This window comes from Rhinopithecus roxellana, chromosome 17 (genome assembly GCF_007565055.1).
Source record: "Rhinopithecus roxellana isolate Shanxi Qingling chromosome 17, ASM756505v1, whole genome shotgun sequence".
NCBI classification, from domain to species: Eukaryota; Metazoa; Chordata; class Mammalia; order Primates; family Cercopithecidae; genus Rhinopithecus; species Rhinopithecus roxellana.
The window spans coordinates 104,397,956-104,423,999 of record NC_044565.1 but is presented as its reverse complement, the minus strand read 5'-3'; the positions used below and the strand labels follow the sequence as shown (position 1 = coordinate 104,423,999).

Sequence of the window (26,044 nt, the reverse complement as noted above, 5' to 3'; positions counted from 1 at the left end):
GTTAGGTGTGGTGGCTCACGCCTGTAATCCCAGCACTTTGGGAGGCCCAGGTGGGCAGATCACTTGAGGTCAGGAGTTCAAGACCAGTGTGACCAACATGGTGAAACCCCATCTCTACTAAAAATACAAAAATTAGCCGGGCGTGGTGGCACAGGCCTGTAATCCCAGCTACTTAGGAGGCTGAGCGGGGAGAACAGCTTGAACCCAGGAGGTGAAGGTTGCAGTGAGCTGAGATCACACCACTGCACTCCAGCCTGGGTGACAGAGCAAGACTCCATCTCAAAAAATAAATAAATAAATAAATAAATAAATAAATAAATAAAATAGTGGTTTTGCTCCAGGGATAGATTAATAGACCAATGAAAGGCAGCACAGAAACAGAACCACCTATCTATGAAAACACATAATAGAGGCAGTACAAATCAAGAAAAGGATGTATTATATCAGAAATGTCTCTGTATCAGTCATCCAAATGGCAAACATTAAATTATTTTATTTTATTTTACACTAACAAAGACAAATTACAGGTAACATAGACTTGCACGCACTCCAGCCTGGGTGACAGAGCAAGATCCTATCTGTGAAAAAATAATAATATGGTTTCCTTTACATAAAATTATGACAATTGTGACAAGTAAAACTTCAAAACTTTTAAAAGCAAATATAAAATATCTTTCTTGGTCGGGCGCGGTGGCTAACGCCTGTAATCCCAGCACTTTGGGAGGCCAAGGCGGGAGAATCACCTGAGGTAAGGAGTTCAAGACTAGCCCGGCCAACATGGCAAAACCCCGTCTCTACTAAAAATATGAAAATTAGTAGGGCATGGTGGCGGAAGTCTATAATTCCAGTTACTCAGGAGGCTGAGGCGGGAGAATCACTTGAACCTGGGAGGCGGAGGTTGCAGTGAGCCGAGATCGTATCACTGCCCTCCAGCCTAGGCCACAGAGTAAGACCTCGTTTTGGAAAAAAAGAAAAAGAAAAAAGAAAATATAAAATATCTTTCTGATCTTGGAGTGAATTTCTGAAATAAGATCCAAATGTACAACCCATAAAGGAGAAAGCTAACCTCTTCTATTTTATTAAAATTAAAAAGTATCTATATAATAATAGAGACCACGAAGTAAAAAGAGAAACCATAGGTTGGGAGAATATATATGTAATTCAAATAATCAAAAAGAAATCAATATCAAGAAAATATTTCTGAAACAACAACAAAAATTCAGCTCCTACAAAACAAAAATGAAGGGACGAATAACCAATATCAAAGTAAGCAAAGTCTTTCAACAGACAACTCTCAGAAGTAAACCAAAAGGCTAATAAACATATGAAAAGATGTTAAAGCTAACTAGTAATAAGAGAAATGCAAAATGAAACTAGAAAACAGCATTTCACACTAAGCAGAATGTCAAAAACTGTAAAAGTCTGATAATACAAAGGTGTTGATAAGCAATGGAAAGTCTTATACTCTGCTGACAGGAATATTAGTTCAACCACTTTGGAGACAACACAATAGTACTGAATTCAATATGTGTGTACCCTACAACACTGCAATTCTTCTAGGTATATAACCTGGAGAAACACTCACATGTGTAAGGAGACACACAAGAATGTTTGTTTCAACATTGTTTCTAATACAAGAAAACTGGAAACAAAGCAAATGTCCATTCACAGAAGAAGGGATGAAATGAAATAGAATAAAATACTGTTCAGAAATGAAAGTGAACAGGGGCTGAACAGGAGCTTACTAACCTTAAAATATAATGTTGATTGACAAAACCAAAGTATAAAAAGTGTGAATAACAACATTCATGTAAAAGGAGATAAAAGTATGATGAAAATGCTTGGGAATGATAGTCACTAATTTGGGTTAGTGGTTATAGCTGAGGAGGAATAAAGGGGAACGAGATGTGGAAGAATCCACAGCATAACTAACAATCTCCGTAATGTTTAATTTCTTAAACTGGAATTGGTTTCAAATATGTTCATTATTCACTATATATTTCTGTATGCTGAAATATTTCAAAAGATACATAATAAAAATAATAAAGAAATGAACCATGGGAGGGGAGAAGGAAAGCAAATTATCAACTAAAAAAGCTTAGAAGACTGGTCACAGACAAAATTTTTAAATCTCACCAATTTCATAAAAATGATCACTAAAATGCCATCACTTTGAAGTACAGTAGGGCAATAATTATCCAGCACTCGTTAAAATCAACCCCCACTATTTTTAGATGTTCTTATAAAAACAGCACAGGTTCAGCATCCCAAATCCAAAAATCTGAAATCAAAAAAGCTCCAAAATCCAAAACTTTTTTGAGCACCGACATGACATTCTAAGGAAATGCTCATTGGAGCATTTTAGATTTTCAGATTAGAGATGTTGACCCGTTCAGTATAATGCAAAAATGCCAAAAAAAAGAAGAAAAAAAAATCTGAAATCCGAAACCCTTCTGGTTCCCAGCATTTCAGATAACAGATACACAGCATCTACCTTTTTAACGTGATAGTTTAGGAAAACAGAACCAATTATATCTTTTTCACATTTCACTGAAAAATGTCTTGAAATTATCATTTTTGAACGGTGATTAACAACATTTTAGTCAATTTTTTAAAGAAATGAAGACATTTCATACCTACGGGCACTGGCCACGAGGTGCCATATGACTATGTTCCATGATTGTGGAAAAGAATCCCCATTCTTTTCCACAGTCCACATTCTGGCCTGTGGGCTCCCTTTAACACCTCCCACAGGCTCTAAAATAAAATCCTATGTACTTATTGTACTTGATTGTAAACTTCAGCTCTCAATCTGTTCCCTGACCTAGCATGGCTCTTTATAGTTGGGTAGGAGTGTCCTACTATAGGCTGGGCACGGTGGCTCACACCTGTAATCCTAGCACTTTGGAAGTCCAAGGCAGGCAGATCCCTGAGGTCGGGAGTTCGAGACCAACCTGGCCAACAGGTGATTGGGCCTGGTCTTGAACTCCCAACCTCAGGTGATTTGCCAGGTGTGGTGGCCCACGCCTGTAATCCCAGATACTGGGGAGGCTGAGGCATGGGAATTGCTTGAACCCAGGAGGCAGAGGTTGCAGTGAGCCAAGATCGCACCACTGCACTCCAGCCTGGGCAACAGAGTGAGACTGTCTCAAAACACAAACGAAAAAAGGAGTGTCCTACTATAAAGCATTAACTGAGGAAGCCCAGACTATAATGTACAAGCAGTACTTGACAGGTATTAATACTGACTCCCTAGTGGTGAAGCGAAGCTATGAGGAGCGCTTTAACTTCATACATACAGGTAGTGACTAAAAGGAACTAAATGTGAACATCCCAAAAGTTAGATACCATATTTAAAGGAAATTTTCAATGGCCGAGTTACAAAATGTACATCAACTCAAAGAAGCACACATGAAATTCTAAAGTGCTAGCATATACACTTTCAAATTTGTGGATGCAATAGTATTATAAAATAGCTTATATAAGCTTGATGTTTTCACCAGAGTTTAAAAATTGTTTGTTTTGATTAATATATTCAACTACAGCAATGGTTTATTGTGTGGATGGTAAAGACAAAAAATAAAAAATAAAAACTATTCAAACAAGCTTCAAATGTCTGTCCAATGTTCAAGAGTTCATCTCCAACAAATAATTTTTGTTAAAAAATAAAGCAAAGATTTAAAACCACTGCAGGAGGCTGAGACAGGATAACTGCTTGAACCCAGAAGGCAGAGGTTGTAGTGAGCTGAGATCACGCCACTGCACTCCAGCCTGGGTAACAAGAGCAAAACTCCATCTCGAAAAAAGAGAAAAACAAAACGAAAAAAACAACACTGGAGGGTTTGTGTATTTCCATGATTACCTGGGGGACCGTGCTCTGTAAGTCATCTGTAGGCCCAGTCAAAGAGATTAACTCTTTCATTGTTATTTTCAACAAATCCATTTTGCCTTTCTTTGGTTCAGATGCCAACAGTGCCTATGAAAAAAGAATGTAAAAATTAACAGGGTTCTTAGTTTACATACATTTTTTGCTGCTTCCCTGGATCAATTCCAAAATGCAAAATCCCCTTAATAAAAATATGTGGTTATCAAAGAAAGTTAATTAAGCCATGTGGCCCTGGACAGGTGGTTTAGCCTCACAGTTTAACCTACAGATTCTTCATCTCTAAATTTTGGTGAAGGTGAAATCATGTCATCTCTAAGGTCACTTCCAGTTTGCTCATTAAATTTTACAATTCTAAAAGGCTAAAACTTACTGACAACTCCTTAAGAACCCTAAGTAGGTGGCAGTTCTCAGACACAATAAACAAACCAGTTTTAGTAACAAATTTATCTAATAAGAAAATTCTCTTCACTTAAAAAACAAAAAATCTCTGGATTAAATTTCTTGTAAGAATGTTAAGGCTCCCTGGAGATGAAGCAGTTAGTTAATTCTTCACCAAAGAATCATTACTTGGAGGACTAATCAAAGTATCTGAAACTCCATGGAACAAAAAGAAATACTGCAAACACCAAAGAGGTCCTATATTTAAAATTTTCAGTAGCTTACTTACTTACTTCGTATCTAACACTTTGCCGACGTCCAATAAATATAAAAATAGGGTAAAAATAGGGTATTAAGTCACGTGAGGCAATAAAAAGGAACGAGGTACTAACATATATTACAACATGGATGAACTCTGAAAACATCATGCTAAGTGAAAGAAGTGAAAGAAGCCACACACAAAAAATCATACACTGTATGATTCCATATATATGAAATGTCCAGGATGGGCAAATGTATAGAGCTGGAAGGTAGATTAGTGATTGCCTAGGGCTGAGTGGCAGGGGTAGAGAGAAATGGGAAGTAACTGCTAATGAGTATGGGAAGTTTCATGGGTTGATGTTCTAAAACTAAATAATGGTTATACAGCTAGCTCTGTGAACATACTGAAAACCACTGAATGGTACACTTTAAAAGGGTGAATATATAGTATGTGAATTACAACTCAATAAAGCTGTTTAAAAAAATCACTTTAGTCACATTCTCAGACTCCCTTCCTCCATGTCTACTTTTCATGTTTGTAGCTACTGGCTCTCAAAAGTGAAAGTTTCAAGTTCGTCAGCTTCTTCTGAAGCATTTCAAATTTACAGAAGAGGAAAATAAAGACATACAAAAAAAAGTTTGGTTTAGAAGACATTTCTCATAGTTTATTTATGCTCAGATAACATATTTTTTAAATGACTGTTCAAAAAAACTCTGTCTATATTGAAAATAATTTTTAATCTGTCTACGCAAAAGGTAAACTCACAAACTAAGTAGGCAGTTCTTTTCCGTAGCTAACACTATGCAGATTTCCACCAAAACAGGAATATAACTTTATTAGCAAGTCATGCTAAGAGAAATGAAGACTTAAGCAGATTTTTTTTTTTAATTTAGACTTTATTCAACTAAAATAAAGTGGAAAGCTACATTCAATTACTAAAATGTCTTCAGGGAACCATGGCGTTTTTCTCCCAAAGAGCTGGGTAAAGTTTTGGCATTCTTGCCAAGGCTAAGGTAAGAAAGTACACCTTCTGATTACTCATTATGACCAATATTTAGTACAAGTTGGGCACCAGAGCTGAAAGAAGCACACTGCACAAATATGCAGTGAGACCTTGATCCTGTCTTAACATTGGACCTCAGACAGACAAATGACATGTAAAAACACAAGGTCAGAGTGAATTACAGGCAGGAGAATGAAACACACTGATCCAGAATGGGTCAGATCAAAGAAAAGTTGATTTCTGAAGGTCACCAAAATCCGTACAGGAGAACTACTTCAATGATCTCTGTCAACAACCTCTGCAACTGATGCCCACTGTCACCAAAAAAATCATAAAGGGATTTTAGGAATTTGAGGGAGGAGTAAGAAAGAGAAGGAAAAAATGTAGGGGCACGAAAAAAAACAGAGACTTCATTCCATTTATTTTCAGGGCTTTTATTATACCACCACATTCCTGGATTTAATCTTACTATGCATTAAACAAAGGCCTTTCCGGATGGGGTCTGATTTAGTATTGTGAAGACACTGGTTTTCATTCTTTGGGTTCATGAAGGTAACAGTCTTAATTTCTAAATAAAATATTTTCCCATCAATAGCCATATCTAAATGTGCTGATATGAAGCAATCTTTAAGGTATAATACTAGTGAAATCAAAGAGCAAGCAGTGTGCACATTTTCATATGTGTTTAAAGGGAAAACGGACTCACACACACATATTCTCATATGCAGAGAGGTTCAGGAGTTAGGCTGCCTGGGCTCAAGTCTTAACTCAGTTCTTTCTGTCTCTGTGGCCTTTGGCAAGTCACTTAACATACCTAAACCCCAGTTTCTTCCTCTAGAATATATAGATGATAATAGGGTACAGGGAAGGAGTTAATGAGGTAATGTATATGAAATAACCACTGATAAATGTCAGCTACTATTATGATTATGATTATTTTATGGATGGATGTTTTATAGGAGAATTGAAAAGAAAATGTTAACACTGGTTGCCTACAGAGAGTACTGAAGGTCTTGAGATGAAAGGAAGACTTTTTTTTTTTTTTAAATACAGTGGGGTGGTGGGGCAACATGTACACTTCCTGGAAGTGAGCAATGACTGTGCCACAGTCTGCTACTTAATACACAGACAGAAACGTATACCACCCTCTGTTGATACTACAAGATTGACCTTTTAGAGGGTTTGTTCCAAGAACAGATCTTGTCACAGGAACACACCGTCCCCACATTAAAACAAAGCCACAAATGCTATGGTGCTGAAAAGACAGAAATGTTCTTTATGTAATATGCTCACTCACATGTCAAACAGGTTAGGATACACTATCATCAAAGACAAATATAAACAAACAGCTAGGGTCCTACAGACAAGTACCTGTATATAGAAAGGAATTCCAGCACTGCGCCTTGTAGCACAGAGTTTAGATGAAGGATCACTGCATTTAATTTCCTCTAAAACACTCCATAGCCACTGCTCCGGTAGCTTTTGCAGACTCACATTTGGGCACCTAAAAGGTATATATAATCAAACATTCAGAATTGGGTATCAAAGTTGAAAGTACAAACTATTGATGTACATTTACACTGTTAAGAAAATAATAAACATCCTTATACTGAGAGGGGATGAAACTAAAAAATGTCTCATATTTTTCACCTACTTTCCTCTTTATTATGGGTCTTAAGATCTAAAGATTTCATTTCTAACAACTGCAGTGTTTAAAGCATATGTCTTGTCCGTAAAATAAATTTTAATATGTGGGCTTGCATCCACACTCAAAATATTCAGGAAAAGGTTGATCATGGTCTCACAGATATTTCATACTATACAACTCAAGATTTCCAACAAAGAGAATATAAGTTTATCGTTTACTATAATTTATGTTGTTTATAGGGATCACACATATTCAAAGAAAACACACTTTAAACTGTATTTTAGCAATCATTTTCATCGCTCTCAAAATGAGGCCTACCACAAATAAAAGTTTTAACCAGAGCCTCTGGAGAATTAAAGCAATGTATCTGGGAAGAGGCATAATAAACATTTTGAGGCTATTTGAACATTACATCAGTGAGCTTCTGCATTATCACATTAAGCATTATCTTACAGTGCTCAAGAACATTTAATTTTTATAAAATTTTTCAATATATGCCCTACTAGACTGTATAACACTGCCCAAGGAATAACATACTCAGTGGTAGGTAGACAAAATTATCTTAGCAAGATAGTACCTGGTTTTAACTGAAATTAATATATGAAAATTTGCAGATAAAGTCCAAAGGAAAAACACGTTTTTAAGTTGAGAAAGAAAAGTTGCAGAAAGATAACTGATTTCTAATTGACAGTGAATCTCTTAGGAACACATTTGGGATTTTTTTTTTTCTTTATTCTAGTTTGGCGTAAAATAGATAATTTCAGTTAGTGACTAAACATTCTAAATAGCAACTCAGATTCAGCTGTATGTTTCACATAGAACAAAATAAATAAATATTACTACTTTAAAGGAGGCATTTTTTAAAGTTTGACATGGACCTAAAAAATATTATTTCAGCCATAAATGTTACAATTACATCTCCCTACTCCTAGCAGGCTCTGTGATTCTAAAGATTTCCTTTTAGCATATCTTAAAATCCATCACCTCACCCTTGCTTCTTCAACACTCCTGCCCTCAGCCACCAAAACCAGCTATCAAAACTCCCAACCTAGATTGAAGAGATTCAGAGACATAACAACAAAATACAGTGTGTGAACCTTGTTTAGATCCTGATTTGAGCAAATGAAATGTAAAACAGACACTGTCAAGTAACAGAGGAAATTTATATACATACTAGATATTAGATAACACCAAGAAATTATAAAATGTGCCATTGAACTGTGAACATGGAACAAAGGGTTCATATTTTTAGAGATGCATACTGAGTACATAGGAATAAAAATCACAAATCGGGGATGTGTTTTAGAATACTTCAGCAAACAATAATAAAAAGGAATAGATGAAGCAGTTGTGACTCAACTTTGATCACTATTGAATTTGGATGATGGGTAAAGGCGGTTTATTATTCTCTCTACTTTTAAATATATGTGATATACATACATACAAATACACACATTTGGAATTTTTCATAATAAAAATAATTGCCCCACACTTTTGTATTTTTAAGGATTGGGGTTACTTCCCAATCACTGGATTTTATATCTTTTTAAATTAAGATAAATGTCTTGTGTTTTGTGAAATAACTTACCTACTTTATTAGTAATATTGCCAGCTTGATATAATCCTCACACAGTTGCCCAATCAAAAACTGAAATTCAAATTTCTAAGAGTAATTACTTAAGTGCTAATGATATAGATTACTGCTTGCTTTTGTTCCTTCTTCACTGTAAAAAAAAGAAAAAATGGGCCAGGTGAGCGCGGTGGCTCACATCTGTAATCCCAGTACTTTGGGAGGCTGGGGCAGGAGGATCACATGAGGTCAGGAGTTCAAGTCCACCTTGGCCAACATGATGAAACTCTATTTCTACTAAAAATATAAAAATTAGCCACGCATGGTACTAGGCGCCTGTAATCCCAGCTACGCAGGAGGCTGAGGCAGGAGAATCGCTTGAACTCGCAAGGCAGAGACTGCAGGGAGCCAAGATGGTGCCACTGCACTCTAGCCTGGGTGACAGAGCAAGACTCCATCTCAAAAAAAAAAAAAAAAATTAAAGCAAAAACCTTTTTTTTTTTGTGGTGATTTAGCTACCCAAGAAGCAGCTGGAATTATAGAGGTGAATAAGGTAAAGAGTACTTAATCTAACATCTGGGTTTAATTTATACTTGTATTTTCTTCCTAGAACCATGGGCAAGTTAAAACCAGCTGATAGATAATGCTACAGTCTAAGGTCAAGTCTCCTGTAGGGGATTCGATACGTAGGAAAAACTAAGGGGAAGAAGGAACTGCAGGACATGAGAGGTACTTTCCTATTTCCTTAATTTCCTAAGTGTGTTGAAATATAAATACACTAAATACTAGTTCAATAATGCTCCTCAACTGTCAGTAGGCCTCCCCTGGGCCTCCCTGCATGAGCCCACAGTGTCTCTGGCAAAACCAACCACTCCAAGAAGGCAGGCAGGTCTGGAATGAGAGTGGAACCCCTCACTATGCATCACCCTTCCTTGCATGAACTTTCAATGGCTCTTGACTATTAACCAAATCATTTAACTCCTCTTCTAACTTGATCAAACTCTCCCAGCTTGAAAGGTTGCCTATGACCTGGACCCAACCCTCCTACTTAAATCTAACCTTAACTTTTCCAAGTTCCTACACAAACTCCTCTGGTCTAGTAAGATTGTTTTTTGCTGGTTCTCATACTAACATACAACACACACACACCACAAACACACACACCTCATACTCCCAACTAAGCATTTGTTTATGGTCTCCACACATATCCGTATTCATCCAAATGATGAAACTTCCTCCAAATACTGCATCTCACGAGGACTTTTCCTTTCTCTAAACTTCTAATTAACTTGAAGCAACTACTAGGTATTAGGCATACATGGGATCAGTACAGTGTCATGGAAGGGCTGGAATCTGAACTAGACTTTGAAGGATGTGTAGGTCGAATGGTGGAAGGCCCATATACGAGAGCTGAGGAAGTAAAAGATGAGATGACTGGGGAAAGAGCTAGGTCAGGGCCCCAGAGGCAACTCCCTAATTTAGATACTTGGCTAGTATAACTGTAAACAGTTCACTGGGCCTATTTATTCCCTTGAGTATTACATACTAAGAACCAAATGCTTCTTGTTAATTTGCGGAACTTGAAAACAGAGGCCAGAAAAATGCTCTACAAGGTCAAGGCTGGCAAACTGCCATCGATAGAGCCCTCTTTGCCCACTGCACCATTTCCTAAGTGTGTTGAAATATAAACACACTAAATACTAGTTCAATATTAGCTCCTGACCCAGGAACCTCAGGAGCTCTGGGAAACGCTCAAGGCACCAGCTCCTACCATCTAGTCCGAACCTTCTTATTCTGCTCTGGAATTCCCCAGCATCAAACCAGCTTTTCTACAGAATTCTTTACTTGTCTGGTTTCCAATGTGAACTTTGCCACTGGATCCTATTCCTCTGATTCCCTTGCTTCTTAGCTCTGCACCTCTCCCAGGCAAGTACTGCCTTCAAAGCCATACAAGGGAATTTGGTCCAATAATGGAACTCCCACACTCCCTTTTTACTAAAATGAAACATACTACATTTTAGACAAAATCTACTTACAAGTTTTTTGTTTTTGTTTTGTTTTGTTTTGTTTTTGAGACAAAGTTTCACTCTTTTTGCCCAGGCTGGAGTGCAATGGCGCGATCTTGCCTCACAGCAACCTCCGCCTCCTGAGTTCAAGTGATTCCCCTGCCTCAGCCTCCCGAGTAGCAGGAGTTACAGGCATGCGCCACCACGGCCGGCTAATTCTGTATTTTTAGTAGAGATGGGGTTTCTCCATGTTGGTCAGGCTGATCTCGAACTCCCAACCTCAGGTGATCCGCCCACCTCGGCCTCCCGAAGTGCTGGGATTACAGGTGTTAGCCACCACACCCGGCCACAAGTTTTATTTAAACTATCATATTGGAAATATACTTCCCTGCCACAAAGGAAAGAAAAACAAGTATTTGTTGAATGTCTATTACATGTCTGGCACAGCATCAGGTTTTTCGCAGCTGCTCTTACTTCATTCTTAGAACAAACTATGAGAAAGTTATTTTTCCCAACTAATAGATGAGAAGGAATACATCACAGTGGTTAGGAACACAGATTATGGATCAACGTTATCTGGTTTAGAATCCTTTCTCTGCTACCTAGTAACTGTACGATCCAAGGCAATTTACTAAATTTCTCCATTTTCTCACTTTGCTGTTTTATAAAATGAAGGTTTTTGGAAGGATTGAGTTTGTTCTTATGTCTAATAAGTTATTAATGGCCATTTTCTAAAATCATCTGTTATTATGAGAAAAGCAAGTATTAAAAGAGTTTCAAGTGAAATAATAGAGATGAAATAGCTGAGTTTCCATTTTGACAGGACATCCCCCTACAATGCAAGTTAATATTAACAATATGTAAAATATACAAATAGAAACCCCAAAACAAGCTGAGTCCAAAAACAAGATAATCATCTGGGTAAAAAATGAAGAGAAATGCAAAGCAGTGAGTATGCTGATACCAGAGACCCACAGGGTTACAGATTTAGAAGCACTAGTGGCAGCCAAAGAATTTCAGCAGCCTCATCTCTTTTGAAAAGAATCTGAAAAAGAGCTAGCTACTGCCAGAGCTGCCTGAGGCTGTAGCAGTAGGAAAAGCCATGGGCACAGGGAGCCTCTGAATCAGGCTGACTACTAACTCAGTGACTAGATCTACGATATCCCCAATTTCACTGTGAGGTGGGAGACCCAAAATGCCACTACCTAATCTAGTTCCTCTGATAAGAGAGGAAAGAACCTAGAAAGAGATCAATAAAGAAAACAAAAGGCTCCCATCATAGCCAGCAAGCCAAAATTCAAAATATAGAAATAAATTTTATATTAAGAAAGACAATCTAAAAAAAAATCAGTAATAAGAACACAGTTTCACTCCATATGAAACTAATTTTATGGAGCAGTCTGACAAAGACCTTAAAATAACTATATTTGGGATACTGAAGTGATAAATAAGAGAATAATTTCTATTTAAGAAGTGTGAACTGGGCATGGTGGCTCACATCTGTAGTCTCAGCAACTCAGGAGGCTGAGACGGGAAGATCACTTGAGCCCAGGAATTCAAGGCTACAGTGAGTTATGATGGCACCACTAGACTCCAGTGTGGATGACACAGTGAGACTCTGTCCCTTAAAATAAATAAATAAATAAAGAGCAAGAAATCATGAAAAGCAAGCCGTACTGAAATAAGAACAGGCATGTATAAAAATAAAAAAGATTAGAAATATCAGAAATAAAAGTATACTCTCAGCCAAGCATGGTGGCTCACACCTGTAATCCCAGCACTTTGGAAGGATGAGGCAGGCAGATCACTTGAGCTCAGGAGTTTGAGACCAGCCTGGGCAACATGGTGAAACCCTGTCTCTACAAAAAAATACAAAAATTAGCTGGGCATGGTGGCACTTGCCTGTAGTCCCAGCTACTTGGGAGGCTGAAGTGGGAGGATGGCTTGAGCCTAAGAGGCAGAGGTTACAGTGAGCTGAGATCATGCCAAGGTACTCCAGCCTAAGTGACAGAGTGAGACCCTGTCTTAAAAACATATATCTATTTTTTAATATACATATATATATACACATACATACACACACACACATACATACACACACACACATATAAAACAGATGAGATGAATTCTAAAGAATTAGTGACTTAGAAGACAGTTTTCTGGGAAATTTACCCAAAACAGTATACAGAATGAAAAAAACCATAAAGTGTGTGTGTGTGTGTACACATACAATAGTTCCACACCGGGACATAGCAGAGCAAAATTGTGATTAATAAAAAAATGTAAAAGCCACAGGAGATTTAAAGAAAAAAAATTGGAGATCTACAAAGGAACATCAATTATACCAAACACAAGTTTCTCACTGGCAATAACAAAAGCACTGAAGGAAAATAACTGTCCACCAGAATTGTATACCCCATTAAAGTATACTCAAAAGCATAGGTAAGAAAAAGACAGTCTAAAATACACAAAGAGTAAGTCTGCCTTCTGGAGACTCTCCCCAAAAGAAATTCTAAAGGATGTACTTCAACAAAGTACACCCACAGTAGTTTCAATGGGGTGTCTACTAGATTTGCCAAACTTGCCCCAAACTAAACTCCTGATCTTCCTTCAAAAACCTACTCTACCCACAGTCTTGCCCATCCTAATAACAAATCGATCTCTTCAGGGGCTCAAGCCAAAAAGTTTGTAGTTATGCTCTCTCTCTCAAATAGCAAATCTAATCTATCAACAGACCTTGCCTGCTCTATCTTCACGTTACATCCAGATTCCGATCACATTTTACTTCCTCCACCACTTTCCAAGTCATCACTATCTCTTTTCTGTAGTATAGCAATATTGTAACTAATCGGTCTTTCTGTTTTCACTATTATAGTCTATTATCAACACAGCAGTAAGAGTAATCCTTTTAAAAGACCAGATCATGTCACTCCTCTGTTCACAAACACGCCAATGGCTCCCCCTTTTATCAGAGTAAAAGCCAAAAGCTCTTACACAATGTCTTAGGCTGTCTAGTCCTTGTAACTTCTCTGATCTCATCTACAACTCTTTCCCATGCTTACACTACTCCAGTCATAAACGGTTTACCTGATGCTCCTTAAATACCTACCCCAAGTCCAAGCCTCTCAGGACTTTTTCACCTGACATTCTCTCTGCCGTGAATGCTCTTCCTCGAGGTATTTATATTGTGGTTGTACAACTGCTAATTTTTGTATTCACTATACCTTCCAGTACATGCAAATATCTCACACTAATGTTTAAAAATTGGGTAAATTAAGGGGTAGACGAGAGGGAAGCTAAATAATTTGCTCAAGGTTACATAACATTTACGTGGCAGAGAGAATTAAAATGTATATTGACACCAAAGCCCTTGCCTAATAAAAAGGCATTATTTCAGTGTGCCTGCCCTAAATGCTCAGATCTGGCTCATGATGAAGATGCTATCAACTCTCTATTATTTGTTTTAGTGAATTTCACTATTTTATTTTTTAAAGAGATCTATCAGGTACCTAGTGGTTGCTTTGTACTCTGCTATGTCCTAAAAACAGAACCATAGAATAAAAATTCCAAAGGGCACATAATTTACAAAATGTTTTCATGTGGCTTTGGAATGTATTACCAGAGAATATTATTTTTAAGATATTATCTTCCTGATCATGTTTTATTCAGGTTACTTTTATTTCATTCCCTGAACATCTACCATTGGGGTGGGGGTTAAAGTATTAATAGTTCTAAATGAACTGGGTGACATGAATGGAGAGCTAGCTAGAAAATTAAAATACTCTACAGAAAAGCCACTCAGTGGATAACCTCTTTGGGACTGACTTGAATTGAATTGCGTCTCATTTGTTTTCGAGGTACCCCCACTCCCTTAGGGAACTGGGGAAGTTTATTACTACTAATAAACTGTTTTCTTATATTAACTGAATGATTCATGGTAGCCTAAAGAAATGACTTCACCTGCAAATACAAAGCAATTCATTTCACATTCAAATATGAAGTACATTTAAAGCCAACATATTGAAGTAAAATTCCCAGAAAAGACTCAAACTGCCAGGAAGGTAGTTATGTATAACCTCCACTGAGTAAGGTAAGCCTCTTGCCAATATCTTTATTTACCAAACAATACTTTACCTACCAAGCACAAGAAGGAAGAAAAGCCTTTCCCTTTCCCATAAACACAGACTTCCACCTTGTTAGGTTTAAGAACAAGTGGCAGCTTAGAAAGGAATCGTACACTTTCTGGGAACAGAAACTTTATGTTCATTTATTTCACATATTCATGAAGTTCCTCATTTTTTCATCCAGTCCCCTCCCCACTTCCATGCAACTCTATCACACACGTGTACTTCATTTATTCATAATCTTAAAGTTACCTACTAGGGTCCATAAATATTAATGTGTGTACAATTTCCAAGATATCTTCTATTTTTATATCCATGTGGTTGGAGACTCTCAGAAAACACAAAGATTTCCCAGGGAGAACAAAATCCAAACTCCTCATCCTGGCTCACAAAGCCCTACGTATCTGGACAATCTCATTAAACTTCATCTTATACCATTCTGTTCTTTAATACACCATGGACTCTGGCACTAGTGGATCTCATTGCTTGGAAAGCTCTTCTCCAGAAAAGGTGCTGCTTCTTGCCATTCAGGCCTTGGCTGAAATATTACTTTAGTTGGAAAGAACCTTCCTTACCACCAAACTTTATCACATAAAAATACAGACTGCTGGCAGATAGTTTATTATTTTCTACATCTCCATGTATCAAGGACACATTCCTTCTTGTTATTTCTCTATTCCCAGCACCTACAGCAGGGCCTGGCACCCTATAGGGAGCTCAATAAATATTTGTTGAATAAATGAATGACACATAATTTACTAACTCCATTGAGTATGGTAGTCTAACAAACCAGGCTGACAAAGAAAGAGGGTACAAAAACTAGAAAAGAAAGTATAAACAAAAATGTTTTCCAACGAGAAGTGCCACTGTTAGAGCCAGCAATTGATGCGGCTGCTTAGCTTCCTGTAACAGGTACAAACACATTCAGCAAATCTCCACATATCAGGGTTACAGTATTCATACAAGAATATTTCCTACTGAAATCCCCAAACAGCCTACCAAAATCAACTCTATTAATCTAACTGCTACCCCAAGAGATCATTTTTTCTCCAAGACCCAAGAACAAAACCAAGTATAGAGTTCAAAAGCAAGTATAGTTCAGGTTCACATAAAAGTGTTATTTAACCGAGGTTTGTACACTTGTGAACACAGAGTAGAAACTACATTTTATATCAGTAATGTCTCTGAGTTTTAACAATAGTTATAAAATTTAATTCAAGAAGATAACTTTTTCCTTTCTTTCTTAAGGCTCTTTAGGAGATCTCCTCTAGGCCCATAGCTTCATCTATTTCCTCTGTTTGGCTGACTTTCAAATATATACCTCCAGATGGAGTGAACAACTGTCCCTATTTGGCTGGGACTAAGGGATTTCCCAGAATGCTGGACATTCACTGCTAAAATATTGGGGGAGTCCCAGGTCATGCTATCTCCAACATGAACCCCTGTGTCAATCTCCTGACCTGTATTTCCAACTGTCTGCTATCCCACTAGGCAGCCTCCCAACACCACCTTTAACTCAGCATGTTTAAAGCATTGTTCTCCCTCCCATCGTGCCCTTCTTCTTGCCTTGTTTTTTTTTCCATTATTGGCATTAATTATTATTCCTATCACCTAGGATAGACATTTCAGTGAGTGGATCTTTGTCTTGGTCTTTAACGTCTGTCTTGTAAATTATGCGACTTACTTATCTAATCCCAAAGATTAAAATGCTAGGTTGAAAGTTCCTCTAAGAACAAGGCCCATGTTTTACCAATATTTTCATCCTACCTATCACAATTCCTTATAGAAAGCAATATCAATAAACTTTTGTTAAACTGCTAACCTCAGAAACACTATGAAATTCCAGAAAAACATTTACATTCTAGTGCTGGCTCAATCACCAACTACATGTGTAGCTATAGATAAATCACTTGATTTCTCAGTGCTTTAGAATGCAAATAAAATAAAAATGTTTTGAAAATTCAATGAACATTCTCTGGGCTATACAGAGAAGATAATGACTCTAAAATACATAAGCACCAAAGTTCCTGATGAGAATGTCCCCAAAACTCCTCATCATGGTCCCATACAATCCTTAGTCCCTTGTTCAAGTCCTCACATCCCTCTCTTAGTTCCACAGAGTTATATGTTTCCTATTTAGACTCTGGTAATTATTTCTAGGTTCACAATAACTGTGGCCTACCATATCATATTCTCAATGGTCAAAGAGAGCTCAATCAAACACAGCATCTGGCACACAGTAGATGTTTAAGAAATCTTTTGTTGAATAATTAAATAAGGAGCAACTAGTGCTGGTGCCAGCTGGCGCACATTAGCTGTGCCTGCAGGTAGGCATAAAATTGACAAACCAAGTATAAAAAGCAGGGAGCTGGAACTCTAAGTCTTCTCAATGGTGAGGTCACTGTGCCTATAAAAAGCAGAATAGAGTTCTGACTATTCAATGAACCTTCTGTCTGCTCCCCAGCAAGGAAAGATTTCTTTATAAGGAAGTGATTTCAAAACTTCAGTGTTGCTGGTGTTTATGATAATGAAGGAATTGAGAAGTAAAAATGAAACTATGCAAGGTTCCCAAGAACAATACAGCAAACCCTAGTTGTTTGTTTTGGTTCTTCATCACACAATCCAGGGCCTAGCAAGGATATAAAAAGAAAGGTTCTTGAGTGAAACAGTCCTTGGTTCTTTGAGCCAACTCTGCGTAGGCACCAACCACAGCCATGGGGAATTCCAAAATCCTGCTTTTGTTAGTGAATGCCTTTCCACTAAATAGGCAGACAGCCTCTTGTCTGAAGGCATTTTGTTTTTATTTGGTTATCTTGTCAAATTAATACAAAATAATAAGTGTCTTTAGCCTCTGAGTACATTGTAAAATTGCAACCTTCTTAAAAGGGGTTCAAGGTTCATCATAAACAACTCAGTAACACAAAATGTTATTAATCTACAAAATATGGCCAGGCGCAGTGGCTCATGCTTGTAATCCCAAAACTTTGGGAAGCCAAAGCAGGAGGATCTCTTGATCTCGGGAGTTGGAGACCAGCCTGGGCAACATGGCACAAGCCCATCGCTATAAAAAACACAAAAAAATTACCCAGGTGTGGTGGTGCACACCTGTAGTCCCAGCTACTCAGGAAGCTGAGGTAAGAGGACTGCTTGAGCCCAGGAGGTTGAGACTACAATGAGCCAATATCACACCACTGTGCTCCAGCCTAGGCAAAAGGGCAAGACCCTATCTCAAATATTTAGACACACATATACATACATATATCAGCAACAACAACAACAAATGGTTTACCAGTTCTCAAGGAAGCTTACTAAAAATGTATCCAGCTTCTCTCAGTCTTTTATATCTGAAATTCTGACTTTCCCAATCAGAAACTAGAAAGCGGCACTGTATGAAGAGTAGAAATTCTTAAAGAGGGAGGAAGGGAGGGAAGAAAAAAGAAAGCAAAGGAGGGAGGGAGGGAGGGAGGGAGGGAGGAAGGAAGGAAGGAAGGAAGGAAGGAAGGAAGGAAGGAAGGAAGGAAGGAAGGAAGGAAGGAAGGAAGGAAGGAAGGAAGGAAGGAAGGAAGGAAGGAAAGAAGGAAGGAAGGAAGGAAGGAAAGAAGGAAAGGGAGGGGAAGGGATGGGATGGGATGGCAGGGGAGCGGGGAGGGGAGAAGGAAGGAGAGAAGGAAGGAAAGAGGGAAGGAAAGAGGGCAGGAGGGCAGGCAGGCAGGCAGGCAAGAAGGCAGGCAAGAAGTCAGGCAAGAAGGCAGGCAGGAAGGCAGGCAGGCAGATGCACAAAAATGAGGTAGGGAGGACCGGGTGTGGTGGCTCACTCCTGTAATCCCAGCACTTTGGGAGGCCAAGGCCGGTGGATCACCTGAGGTCAGGAGTTCAAGACTCGCCCAGCCAACTGGTGAAACTCAGTCTCTACAAAATACAAAAAAATTAGCTGGGCATATTGGTGTACTCTTGTAATCCTAGCTACTCAGGAGGCTAAGGTGGGAGATTCACTTGAACCTGGGAGACAGAGGTTGCAGTGAGCCGAGATTGCACCACTGCACTCCAGCCTGTGAGACAGAGCAAGACTCCATCTCCAAAAAAAAAAGGTAGGGGGTTTGTTGTTGTTGTTTTCCTATGCTAACTGTTATGGCCTAAGCCCCTGCTAAAAGTAACAGAAATGAACAGGCCAGGCTATAGCTGGTATTCAGGCCTTTGTATTATCTTGAGTAGATAACTGAAGCAAATTATTGTTCCATAAACAGATTACTCCAACTTCTATCCACAGAGCTACCTCACTCCCACTGGATAAGTATTCTAAGATAAGAATAAAACCCGCAGACTAAAATCAAATTACATAAGCTGTATACCCAACTAATTGGTCATTAGACAATTATTTTGTACCAATAAATCCGATTCCCTGACTATAAAGTGGCTTTTCAATGGCTTCATCCATCCAATTACATGTAGTAGTAGCATGGAGCTATTTTTAACTTATATTACTATTGCTAACTGAGAAATGTCACCTTCATTTCCTCAAACTCTTTCTGTAAGATTTTTTTTTCTAACTTTGAGATTTTCCCAATCTCTAATAATTTCATAAGCTAAATTCCCCTACTCCATTCAATCTTTGGTCAAGTATTATATTCATTATTTCAAGGTTCATGTTTATTATTTCAATGAAACTAAATACTAACAGATGTGTGCAGGAAGGTTGTGTGCATGTACATTTTAAAAAGGGAACATAACCCTGAAGCACCAGGAAACTTTAAGTCTGAAAAATGATTTGCCCAAATGAAATCCTGTTAGAAAGCTACATATCAAGAGAAGCCATCTTAACCTCCCTCACCACTATCATACATTATTGAGGCTTACTGCAGGCTAAAACATTAGGGGGCTATTTTGAAGACTTAGCTGCAGGCACAGGCAATAATACAATGACCAAATCTAAATTGAATTACCAATCAGAGGGCCATGGGGAGAAGGGCAAGATACAGTGGATTAAAAGAAGTGGTTGGAAGATGTACCAGATAGTTGGTTCTCTCAATGATTTAATATAATCATTCCCTAAGATCGAAAAGAAAAAATTAATATTAAAAAAAATTCTAAAACTTTACTTAAAAAGCTGGCATAGAGGTTACTCACTGAGAACAAGGTCCCTCTGCTTTTGTATCTAAATGACAAGTATTATTATGAAAACTTTTTAAATGAGTGTTCAAATATTGAGAAAAAAACAGTAATATCTGACTCAACTATTATAGTAGGCTTAAAAATGAAAATAAAAATGCAGGAGTCACTAACAAAGACTTAGAATTTATACATCAAGACATTCGAGTTTTCTCCAGTCTTTAAATCCACAATAGAAATGGAAAAATAAAAGCATTTTTCTCTATATAAAGAATATGGCTCCCCAGGGTGGCTCATCTCTTATTCTTTATTTAAGTATTCATATTTCAAATAAAATTAATAGGACACTCAGTGAGAAATAAGTGTCTTATTTAGACACATTTGCCATATGAAATGTAAATAAAAGTTTAGGCTGGGCGCTGTGGCTCATGGCTGTAATCCCAGCACTTTGGGAGGCTGAGGTGGGGATATTGCTTGAGCCCAGGAGTTTGAGACCAGCCTGAGCAACATGGCGAAACCCCGTCTCTACAAAAAAATCAAAAATTAGCCGGGCGTGGTGGCAGGCAGCTGTAAGTCCTAGCTACTTGGGAGGCTGAGACAGAAAGATCACTTGAGCCAGGAGGCAGAAGTTGCAATGAGCCAAGATCATGCCACTGCACTCCTGCCTCAGCAACAGAGAGACTCTGTCTCAAATAAATGAATTAAATTAAAAATAAAGTTTACACAAGATTGTATATTCTTTCATTCAAAGTTGAATGACTTTTCCCCAAAATCTTATACATTACATTTTGCATTTCTTTCTTTCTCAACTGCATATTCTTTAGAGACTTGGTATTTCATTCTCCAGAAAGGTAGAAGAAATTATTTTTTCACTATTATATTTAAATTGCTCATTAAAAGTTTTCTGTTGAATTTGAATCATTGTAGCTATAATTAACTGATGAAAGTTTAAATACATATTTAAATGATTTCTGTCCACAGAATTGTTGATGTCCATGAATAAGTACTAGTATTTTACGACAAAAACTGCTAAATGTCACAATTTAATTTTTTCAGGCCAATAATGTGAAAATGATTATAATTACTACAATAAATATCTGAAGATTAAGCTACATTTCAATAAGTAAAGCAATTCGAGTATTTGAAGAGTAAGACAACACCAAGCACTAACAAATCTCCCTTCTAGATTTAGAATCATAATCAATGATTTTGTCCCCTTATAGTTAAGTTTGTATCTTATGGTTGGACAAATGAAAGTTAGATTCCCAACTTAACATCCTAGAAGTCTGTTCATTGTCATCAGAAGAACCACTTCAAATAATAAAATCATAGAAAGTAAACAAGCAAATATGAATGTCATCAAAAAGTTGAATTTAGAGTTTTATGACATTAACAAACTTAAGCACTCCAATCAAATGCTTAGACAAGTAATTACACACAGGCAGGCAATTATGTTTTTTCAAGGAGAATAGGAATATTTCACTGACTTCTAAATAGAAAGCACTACATGAGAAAATCAGATTACAGAAAATTAACTCAACACACTATTGGTGTGTTATGTGTGTTACAAGTGTTGCTTTCAAAATATTCCCAGAAAAAATAACAATGTCTCCATCCCTATTTATTCTTAAATGATTGTTTAATAGTGAAGTCAGTTTACATTTGAAGACATTTTGCATAATCCTATTAAAAACCAATTCAAACAATGTGGGTCATGTTTAACTCTTCAGTTATTTATCCATTAATCTCTTTAAGTGCTTCCTTCCTTAACACAGCTGTAGCTCAAGAGGTGGCCAGCAGTTGGCCTCCATTTCTGTGGATTTTCATGAATGCCCAGATTTCTCTTTGCAAACTTTTTAAATGTTGTATGCCTAAACAACTTTTTCATAACTTAAGAGCTTATAAAACGCTTTCAAAAGGACTCCAAAAGAAACATTTTCTTTTAAAAATAAAAACCAAACAAAAGGAAGCCACACACACAGTAAAGATGTTCCCTGCAAAACATTCTGTTCAGCAGATTTGAAATGTCTCTAAAGGATCAAGAACTACTTGGTTTGAAAGCAACAACTGAGAACTCCTAACACGTTGGCTAAAAGCCAACAGTAACAGCCATGAGAACATCTTTAAAGTAGATTAGGAGTGGCTAAGATACCAGGCATTGGGCATTCCCTAGTCTCCCCACTCCATTTATTTGGAATGCCTTCAACTGTACCATTCAACCACAGTTATTCAAAAGCCTCTGTCCTTAGTCCTCTGTTCTTTCTCCTTTCATGGTCTCCATCAAAGACTGCAATCTTACTATGATATTTTTGGAGAAAACTCACAAATCTACATTTCTGTTATATCACCCAAACTAATCCTCTATCTCTAACAGCTGACTTAAATATTTCCATCAGGGTATGCCATCATTATCTCATACTTAACACATAAAAAACCAAAAAAACTTACTCATCTTTATCAAACCATTCCCTCTTTCAACTTCCTTGGTGTTGTTAACATCAACCCCATTTGTCTGGTGACCAAGACTTAGAATCACAGAAGGAACCATGAACTCCCTGGTAACCTCCACTACTCACATTCAGTTGGTTCATGTGGCAGATGGCATTTTTCAAAGATGGCTACCACAACATCTCCTATCTACATATACTTCTACAACATGATCTTGCCACTTTGCTGTCAAAAGGTGGATTGAATCCAGGCTGACCTTAAGATGCACTTAAAATCAAAGGAATGTGACTAAAGCAATGCAATGAGACTTCCAAGGCTAGGTCAGAAAAGATCATACAGCTTCTGGCTGGTTGTCTTTGAATATTCTCTCTGGTGGAAGCATGCTGCCATATAAGAATTTCAACCCCAAGACTGCCATGCTGGGGTGAGAGGCCACATGTAGTTCCAATTAGGCTCAGTCTTCCGGATAGTCTCACCAAGGTGCCATAAACGTGAGTGAAGCTGTCTGAGGTCCCTTGTGACCAGTTTGTCTGCCAGCTGAATGCCACCAATTGAACTTAGTAAACACCCTAAGGAAGAATCACCCAGCTGAGCCCTGCCCGAATTCTTGAGATACAAAATCGTGAATGTAATAAAATGTGTCCACAGCTTTCCTTCTAAGCACTCAATACATCATGTGAGGAGTTGTTACTATCTATGTGGGGCCAAAAGTTAACTAAAACCCCACGTTTGTCTCTACTCCCAGAGCCATCACCCAAGAGGAAGCCCTCATCACCTCAGATCTACTTTGTTATAACTGATTCCAGGCTCTCCTTACTATAATCTGTCATTACAATCTATCTAACCTAACATTTCCAACCAGAAAACTACTTTTGCATGCCAACCCCACAACCAACATCAATCTCATAATGTTTTACATTTGTAGGAAATTCTATAATGCAAATAGGTCTTCATAAATATCTATTTTATTTGATTCATACAACAAAAGCCAGAGAGATCTGTCAATAGGGCAAATACCCTTTTCCTTAAAGATGAAGAGATCAAAGGTTAGGGAGGTTAATTTTTGTACAATCTCATTGCCAGTAAATGGAATGAATACACACAAAATTAAGAGCCTGAGTCACAGATTTACTGCTATTCCTCCATTCTATGATGCCTCCTATGATCTATTTCAGAGCAAAAATGATGCTTCTCTCCATCCCTGCTAGAGTAAATCTATTTCCAAGACACTATAATTTGGCCTCAATCTATCAACTTGCCTGGTTATTTCCTACTAACTCCACCTCTACAGAAAGGTTGACTTATTTATTCACCTTGCCGATTCTAGCCTCTGAACATTTACTCACGATGTTTCCTTCTTTCAACTTGTGCATTAGCACAAATTCCGCCTCCTCCATGAAGCCCTACCAGACTATCACCATTGCTTTCTCTCTCTGCTATATGATTTATATATAAATATGATTTATAAATTTCACCCAAAATTGCGCAGTTTTATCTTTTTCAAGTGTGTTGGTCTTACTTCCAGGCTGGTATTCAGTCCACACACATCCATACATAGAGAGATGCTGGGTGCTGCATATACCCAGTGTTGGTTCTGACCAGTCAGTGCTCACAACATACCTTTTGTTAAATATTTTGAATTTCATCTCTACTTATTTCTCAAACTAAACCATAAGCTCTTTAATAACAGGAACTTCATCTTATAAAAAACCATAATATCATCCAAACCAAGCACAGTACTAAGCACACTGCTGGTATTCATACATTCTTGTTAATTGATTTGATGGGAGTGGAGTGTGTTTTGAGGAAAAAAAAAATGTTCATAAGTCATGTCTGCACTGGAAACAAAAAGTTGAAAAGATAAAATATTTTCAAGATCAGCAGTTTAATGTCAGGGACTTTTAAAAAAGTATCATTTAAAGACATTCTGTGCAGCTCATAACTGCCAGAATGTTTTATAAATGTTTTTACCAGGCATGTGAAAAAAAAAAGTTCCAAAAATATTCAAGGAATAGATGTCTTAACAGTCCAAAATAAAATGTTTGCTGAGGCTACAAGGCTGGCAGAACTCTGCTTCATTTCAAAAAGTTTCCAGGCAATGGAAATGTTTTCCTGGAAAATACTACCTTTTATTTAGAGAACACTTGCCATGAACACTTAGTCATTAAGTAATTTAAGGTTTCCTCACAAGCTCTTTGGAGGAAATATATTATATGAATGAATGAAATTATCTGTAACTATAATGTCAAGAAATACATTTGGTTAAATATATGAAATCTATCTAAGTATTAGTTTTCCAGGTAAAAGGAAAAAAAATCTTTTCTACTTTTCAGTCTACTTACTGTTCTTTTAAACTTTTCTATAAGATAAATTTATGAAGGAAAAAAACAAAATCTTTAAGTGCTTCTCTAATACAAACCCCAAAAATTGCAAGGTCTATTTTATTCCAAACACCAAGTAATTTTCAAACAGAAAAAACATTTATTTCATTCAAAGAAAAAAAAAAAATAGTAATTTCAAAGCTATTTTTAGCAAAATCTTTGAGTTTGCTTCAAATCACCTTTCAATGAGAGAATAATAACTCAGTTTGGACACTTCAATCAATCATCTGCAGTAAATCACACAATGAAACCTAAGAAAACAATTTCTTCCAAGAGTTTTGTAGTCAACCAGGTCTTATTCTTTTAAACATCAAAAGACACAACTAAATTCTACTCCAAGCACATGCTTTGTATAGTCTTTTTAAAAAGTACACAAAAGGGTATTTGTTTTACCTGTTTAGTACTTCAGTGAGTTTCACAAAACCAGTATAAGCCAGTTCAAATGCTCCTCTGTGCCTGGACTGCAAAAGTTGTTGTTTAAAGTAATCTCCTATTTCTTTTACCTTTAACAAAAAGAGCAAAAACAAATGTCTGATTTATGTTTATATTTGCAAGTGTATTTATATTAGTAACAGTGTCTAGAACCCAGGCCTAGGGGTCCGTTCATTTAGCGCTCACCACGTGACAGAACGTTTTAAGCATTTTTTTTTTTTTTTTTTTTCTGAGATGGATTTTTGCTCTGTTGTACAGGCTGGAGTGCAGTGGTGCAGTCTCAGCTCACTGCAACCTCCACCTCCTGGGTTCAAGCAATTCTCCTGCCTCAGCCTCCCAAGTAGCTGGAATTACAGGCACCTGCCACCACATCCAGCTACTTTTTGTATTTTTAGTAGAGATGGGTTTCAACATGTTGACTAGGCTGGTCTCTAACTCCTCACCTCAGGTGATCCACTCCTCAGTCTCCCAAAGTACTGGGATCACATGCGTGAGTCACTGTTCCCGGTCACTTTAAGCATTTTCTTTTTTTTAACAATAGTTCATCTAATTCTCACAATAATTCCATGAAATAAGTACTATCATTATCTCTACTTCACAACTGAAAAACTGAGGCCCAGAAAGGCTAAGAAACTTATCCGTCATACAGCAAGAAAGCAGTGGAACCAGAACATGAAGCCAGGCAGTCTGGCTCCAGAGGTGACCATCTTTAACTATTACACTAGAACTGCCTTCCTATATCATCTTCACAAACCTCAGTGTGTTTTGTTAGAGCTCACACCATTCAACTCCAACAGAAA

The 26,044-nt window shown here is 37.5% G+C and overlaps 1 protein-coding gene across 7 annotated transcripts in view; it reads right to left on the bottom strand.

Moving 5' to 3' along the window:
• The window catches only part of THADA (THADA armadillo repeat containing), a 349,614-nt gene that overhangs the window by 262,076 nt on the left and 61,494 nt on the right, over positions 1-26,044 (bottom strand). For all 7 annotated transcript variants that reach the window (XM_030921220.1, XM_030921218.1, XM_030921223.1 and 4 more), the window contains 3 exons: positions 25,206-25,315; positions 6,901-7,033; positions 3,863-3,976 (listed from right to left, as the gene is read on the bottom strand). In XM_030921220.1, the coding sequence (XP_030777080.1) occupies positions 3,863-3,976; positions 6,901-7,033; positions 25,206-25,315 (357 nt within the window). The remainder of the gene's footprint in view (positions 1-3,862; positions 3,977-6,900; positions 7,034-25,205; positions 25,316-26,044) is intronic.